The sequence below is a fragment of the Geospiza fortis genome, unplaced genomic scaffold, assembly GCF_000277835.1.
Source record: "Geospiza fortis unplaced genomic scaffold, GeoFor_1.0 scaffold637, whole genome shotgun sequence".
NCBI classification, from domain to species: domain Eukaryota; kingdom Metazoa; phylum Chordata; class Aves; order Passeriformes; family Thraupidae; genus Geospiza; species Geospiza fortis.
Window position 1 is genome coordinate 975,791 of NW_005054515.1, and position 6,545 is coordinate 982,335.

Below are 6,545 nucleotides of genomic sequence, written 5' to 3' on the forward strand. Positions count from 1 at the left end.
ATGCAGAGACCAAGCACAACAGCTCCTGACAAAGCAAATACATACTCAACATAATTAATTTTAGTTAAAAGACTCTGTTTATACAATGTACCAAACAAAAATCACATTTAAGGCAGATAAAGATAGCAATTTCAAGCTTTCATAAACTAGAATGTTAGAGTTAGTAGTTCTGTGGGCCTGACTTTGTGCCCTTCATGTATACATCTGCATAATAAAGCAATTCTTTGTAACACAGATTTTTTGGGATGGGGAGCTGAGAGAAATTCTGCTCTATGTAAGTATTGGGTACTTAAATACTGGTTCTGCCCTCCCAAAACTCACTATAGCTCAGAAAGTGTGTAGGGCTGTGAATGTGGGCTTCACAAATTCACACCCTGTGCTCTGAGCTCTTCCTCTGCCACAAGGAATGTAAGTTCTGCCTTCTCCTTGTGATGTTTATGCTGTGAAATTACATCCTGGCTTGAGAGAACCAGTGAATTACTTTATAGAGTCCTTCCTGAGCCCTCGGGAAAAGCCTCTGCCTATTTAAGAAATTAACTTAAGATGTTTGCATGCTTGTTGTTAAATTATGTATGGGAGGTTGAAAAAATGCTGAAAATACTTTTCATAATAAACTGCAGTGTGAATTCCATGAATTGTCCTCTAAGAAAACTATATTACTTCTTCAAATGTCCCCTTGAGCTCTCAGTGCACCAATCACTGTTTAGCTCAAGGGGTTTCCCATTATCAAGCATTTCCAAGTGTTTTATCTGTTTTAGGGGAGATGACGTTTGTGGGACATACAAGCCATGAGGCCTTTGGGATGACAGCTGCTTGCTGGTTGCCAGTCTGTACTGTGTGTAAGAATGTGTCTGCTTTGGGCAATGTTTCATACCCAGAACTGAGCGAGATGTGTTTGAAGAACCTGCTTTTATTTTGCCTGCATAAGATCAGTGTTCTTCACCTCTTGATTGCAGCAGAAAGCATTGTGGCATTAATAAATTTTCAAAGGGAAAGCATTTTCCTTTTTAAGTTGGAGGTCACTTTTCCTGACAGGGATATGCAGAAAAAATAATCTACTGCTGGAGAATTTGTTTTCTAAGATTATGGTTAGTTAGGCCAATGCCATGTAATCTTTTTATTCTGCATTTGAGTTTTTGCTCCAGTACAATAGTGTTGTGGTCAATAAATACTAAATAATATCAGTGATGCTCCTGAGCATTAGACTTCTATTTACTCACAGCTTTGGTTTAGCCAGTACTGGAGGAGGTTCCTTGGATGGTGATGTTGGCTCTGGTATTTTCACTGGCTGTCCATTTATCTTCTCTGGGAAGTGGTTGGGTCTGGTTTGGTTGGTGCTGCCAGGTCCATCCTCTGAGGAGGATTCGCTCCCTTTTTCATCTTCGGGCAGCTTGAAGTGCACGCGGAGCCCTGCCTTGGAGCTGGACCTGGGCTCGTTGTGGTTCACAAGGACACCTTCCAGTTTGGGTCTGGGGGCTTGCCTTTGGTGGCTGGAAGGAGTCTGGGGGGGAGCCTGGTGCTCAGTAGCCACAAAGTCAATGGAGCTCGTCGTGTGAAGGGCAGCAGTGCTACTGCTCTCCTCGGGTGCTGCAAGAGGAAAGGTCAAACCTTTGGGACATGGAAATGCCAGAAATCATAGTGAAATGAAAGCACAAAGTTACAGTCCAAAAAACTCACTCTGTCCTTCCAGCTGTTGCACTGACTTGTTTGACCTTGTTTGTTTAAGAGCAAATTCCCTTGGAAAACGAATATTGTAAAGGTAGAGGGAAAAGGGACACTGCTCCAGTTTGGAAAATCAGTCAGTGGTCTTCAGCCATGTCCCCAGTGAATTATTCCCCTGCACCTTTGAAATACAAACGTTGGTTTTTTCCCAGAGAATTCCCACACGTTTTAGTTATGGGGAACATTGCCAGAACTTGAGCTGCATTGGAGCCAAGAGCACGCAGCACAACTGCCAGCCTGCTCTGCTGGATTTACCAGGAGCTCTAAAGGACTCAGCTGGCTCTTACCTTTGACAGTCAGACGAGCTATACTGGACACTGTGCCGTACTTGTTGCTTGCAGTACAGGTGAAACTGCCAGAATCTTCTGAAAATACTTCAGCAATAACGAGAGTACAAATCTCCTCTGCAAAGCACCAGAGCAGGGTTAGCACTGGAAGTGAGCATGCAGTGACCAAACACACAGAACCCTGACTACCTTTGGGGAGATTCCCTTAAGGACTTCCACCTTGCTCAGATTGTTTCTAGTTCCATCAGAATTATCAGTTTTGGCAGCCTTTGTGTGCAGCAGCTGTTATCAGCATTGTCTGCAGCAACTGGTACCCTCTGTGCTCCAGCACGCCCAATGGAAGCAAAGAACAGGTGTCAGCAGTGTGTGGAAAACATTAGAAAATGTTTTCCTAACACATGAAGTACAGACTTAAAAGAACTTAAAATTTAATTTGGAAAAATATATAGTGTACTCCACACTCTCAGCTCACTAAAATATAGGTATTTTTTATCTCTGATGATTGAAAGATTAATTAGAATTGACTGGGAGCAATTCAAGTGGAGTCACTCTGTAGTGGGTAGAAATATAAACCACATACATATAGACTGTTGTTTTCAAAAATACAGTGCAGATTTGCAGGTAGAGGGGATAGTGCTAACTGTGCTTACACAAAGTTAACTTTTGGCTTCTTTGTGAAGGTGACTAAAGGGCACCAAAAATATGCTAGCAAAATTGTACTAGGAAAAACTATATTCCATCTAGAAAAGTCAGTCTGGGTTTGTGACATTCCTGTCTGACCAGTCTGGGCAGCAGTGCCAGCTAATAAATACCTGTCATGATGGGATTTGAAGTCTTTTGGTTTGGCTGAGTGGCTGGGAGGAGGAGGGACAGTAACATCTAAAGTGAATTTAAATGTGGGCTGATAAAATTCCTTCACCTACTCAGTGACTATTTTTCTACAATTTTGCAATAGAGTTTCCTAAAACCCTACAGGATAAATATTCTATGGGTGCTTTTGCACACTTAAGCTTGATTGTTTCATGTCATCACCAAGGAAAACCCAACAGCAACAAAGAGATTGTTTCCTATCAACTACGGGAGAATAATAGTTTATTATAGCAGTATGATAACAGAACTAGTTTTAAGGCATTATAGTATCTAGTTTATCATGCTGGGATCTGCCAACCACTGCATGCATGGAAATCCAGATTCCTTCTGAATGAGCAGCAGGTGATGAGGCTGTGACAACTGCACCCAACAGATTATCCCCTAAAAACTGCTTCACATTACTCAGCAGTGATGCCACTGCACAGTAACAGAACAGTGGCACTGCCTTCTGGCACAAACTCCATTTTATATTCCTCAGTCTCAGACAGAGGCAGTTTCTTTCAAAACTCTTTTTGGGGCAAAAACATTTCAAACAGGGCAAGGAGAATACAGAAGTTTATATTCCATAAGAATTAATATTGATTTGATAATTTTTTGTCTTTGATAATTTTCCATCTTGACAGGAGCGGCTTCATATTTTTAATGGCAAAAAGCAATGAGGAGAGCGAATCTCTCATGGAGAAATAACCAAAGCTATAGGGCTCCTCTGCTCCAGTCCTGTGGAGTAGTCCACATTCTGCCCTGATCCTTGGTATCAGCAGATCCAGGCACATTTATAGGATTTGCTGATACCAGGGGTGGAACACCTGATGTGCTGCTCTCACATTTCGCTGCTCGGGAGCACAGGGAATGGCTGACATGGCTGAACATCTGATGCAATGTTCCCTAACTGGTAAACTGGATAAAAATAGCTCAGCTCTACCTCATCTCCTATACTTCAGGACCTCAGATGCACAGGGGACCCTCATACATTAATAAATTAATCTTTAGCTCATTTAAATCCTGAGGTAAAACTGGGTCTAAGCAAAGTGGAAACATTTTCTGCAAAAGAGACTGAATTAATTCACGTTACACGTTTGTGGAACAGTCTACAATGAAATGTGCGCCACTAGTAGCTATAGAACATGAGGAAAAGAAGAAATTATGTCAATTAAATAATGAAGTTTTAATATTTAATATTTTATGAGGTTAAACCACCACACCTATGTAATTAAAAATTATGAGTGTTTGATGATCCTCACCTGGCTCAGCCATAGAGCGTGGTTCTAAAGGGAAGAAGAGCAGAATTATTAGATTGAATATAGTTATTTTTGCCAATATTTCTTTTTCCTTAAGCACTAAATATAAAGTTTGATCTTCTAAATAAGATGGAATACTCTTTTTGATCCAATTTTCTGTTTAAGGGGAGGTGAAGACAGCCAGGCCTTTTACTCAATGGTATGTCAAAGGCACAATTGAACAATGTGAACACTTATGAACACTGTTGGGAACTTGGGAATAGGAAATAAATTCTCCAAGTAGCTGGGTGGGGTTTTTTTCAGTATTGGCACAATTTTATTTTGTCTTGAAGACAATTTCTGAAACTCTGACCCACATGAAATCAAGATAGGATGAACCATTGGTTCACTTAGGTTTAGTTTAGTGTGGTATTTAAGGAAGTCCTGTTGAATTTTCACAATTTTAGCATTTCAGTGACTTAGAGAAAATTGCAGATGTTCTGACTGCATTTGAAAATTAAAATTACAGTTGTAATAAGAAATTCACAGTGTTGCCACGTTAGCAATTTTGTTGCTTGCCTGTATTTTATTAGACACAATATTTTCACACAAGAAACATACTTTTCTGTAATATCCTAAAATCTGGAGAGTCTTCTATCAGTGTTCCTTCTCTATACCATTCAACCTTTGGGGAAGGAGCTCCTTTCACCCGACATTCAAAAACAACAAGCTGCCCCTCAGAAGCTGAAATATCCTGTAACATCTATTAGAGAAAATGAATAGACAGTCAGTAAATGTCTTAATGGTCTGGATGTAATACTGATTTCAGTAAGATTTAATAAAGCCACATAAACCCTTGAATGGCTTAGGAAAACAATTTTTTTTCTTTTTCTTTTTTCCTTTTTTTTTTTTTTTTTTGAGAGAGCTTATTTTTAGTTATCTCTCTTTACAGTTATCTGACCTCTACTTTTCAAATATGTCATAGAAGAAATTACCTTTGTAAATACAGGAGCAGCAATTATAGGTCTTCCATCCAGCCCTTGCAAATAGTTAGTGGGGCTTTGAGCCTGTAGATGGCAAAACATCACAAGATGATGTTCAGGTGTGCAGACATTATTTTTTGATATACAAGAGAAATGTGCTTTTGGAATGACATAAAAGAGATTTTGGTGGATGAAGTCCAAAGCAAAATACCTAATGCAATGAACAGAAATTCTGTTGTGGACAGCTGCTGGTGATCTTCCTGCATGGGATAACAGCAAAAATGTTATTACTTTATTGCCTTAATCATGGCAAGAAAAGCTTTAGCACAGTGTATTGTAACATCTTTTCTTCAGACTTCAATAAGGCAAATATATGTTGTCTGCTTGATCATAGTCTTCTTTTAAAAATCCTTAACCTACAAAATAGTTATTGATGTTAATAAGGAAATGTTAAGTCATGTGTGTGACTGCTACCATAATTCTTCTCCTTTGCCAAACCCAAACCTTTTACAGAGTTGGGATATCAACCTGTTCATCCTACTCAGTAAAACAGAATGGAATTGTTTTCCTCCTGGGAAACTTTGTTATATAGGTTGAGTATTTAATATCGTTTTTTATTTTAGTGCAACAGGAGTTGCCTCAGAGCAGCAGCATTGATGATTCAGTACCTCAGGAAATAGCCAACATTTCACACCTTATCAGCCAACAGACTTTAACAGTAGTGATTTTTGAAGTAACTTCTCAGGAAATAGCCAACATTTCACACAGATGGTGCCTTATCAGCCGACAGAATTTAACAGTAGTGATTTTTGAAGTAACTATTACCCTTAAGCATCTTCTTTCAAAATGGTTTGTTCTACTAGATCTTAGCTCTAGTCTCATTGTAATCAAAAGCAAACGTGCATTAGTTCACCTGTTCAGTATTTGTTCATTGGTTGCCACCTAATCCTGGTCTGTAAGCTTTGAAAAGGCTCTGGAAAGTGAGAAACTCGTGAACTTTTCAGTTTTAAGTAAGTATGGCTCCTCTTTCCTACCTGGTAAGAATTCACAGCTGTGGATATGCTGTCAGTTTGCAAGGAAAAGCACGGCAATGTCAATTAGAACATGGTAGCGTTAATGAGAACATGGTAACGGTATTTAGAGCATGGTAATGTTAATTAGAACATGGTAATGGTAATTTCCTTTGATGTGGAAAGTAAAATGTTATGTGGCAAACAAGTTTATTTACAGATAAAGTAAACATAGCGGTGAAACGATTCCACTTAAAATAAGTTTCATTGAAAGGAAAAGATTCCAAGTGAGCTCTGTATCAGGGAGAGGGAATCCTGCTGGGCTGGAAGGTGGATGAGGCAGTCTGGGATGGGAGAAGGTGGCTCACACAGCCCGGTGCCCTTCCAGCCTCGGGGCTGCGGGAAAACACCTGGATCCTGTGCAGTGCAATGAATGCACCTGGATCCTGTGCAGTG

The 6,545-nt window shown here is 39.7% G+C and overlaps 2 protein-coding genes across 2 annotated transcripts in view; one reads left to right on the plus strand and one right to left on the minus strand.

The window, feature by feature from the left end:
* The window catches only part of PBLD (phenazine biosynthesis like protein domain containing), a 75,230-nt gene that overhangs the window by 67,158 nt on the left and 1,527 nt on the right, over positions 1 to 6,545 (plus strand). The window lies entirely within an intron of this gene.
* MYPN (myopalladin) overlaps positions 1 to 6,545 on the minus strand; it is a 34,482-nt gene that overhangs the window by 26,910 nt on the left and 1,027 nt on the right. The window contains exons 3-7 of the mRNA XM_031063594.1: positions 5,092 to 5,163; positions 4,718 to 4,859; positions 4,121 to 4,144; positions 2,010 to 2,126; positions 1,221 to 1,587 (exon numbers count right to left, since the gene is read on the minus strand). Of these exons, the coding sequence (XP_030919454.1) occupies positions 1,221 to 1,587; positions 2,010 to 2,126; positions 4,121 to 4,144; positions 4,718 to 4,859; positions 5,092 to 5,163 (722 nt within the window). The remainder of the gene's footprint in view (positions 1 to 1,220; positions 1,588 to 2,009; positions 2,127 to 4,120; positions 4,145 to 4,717; positions 4,860 to 5,091; positions 5,164 to 6,545) is intronic.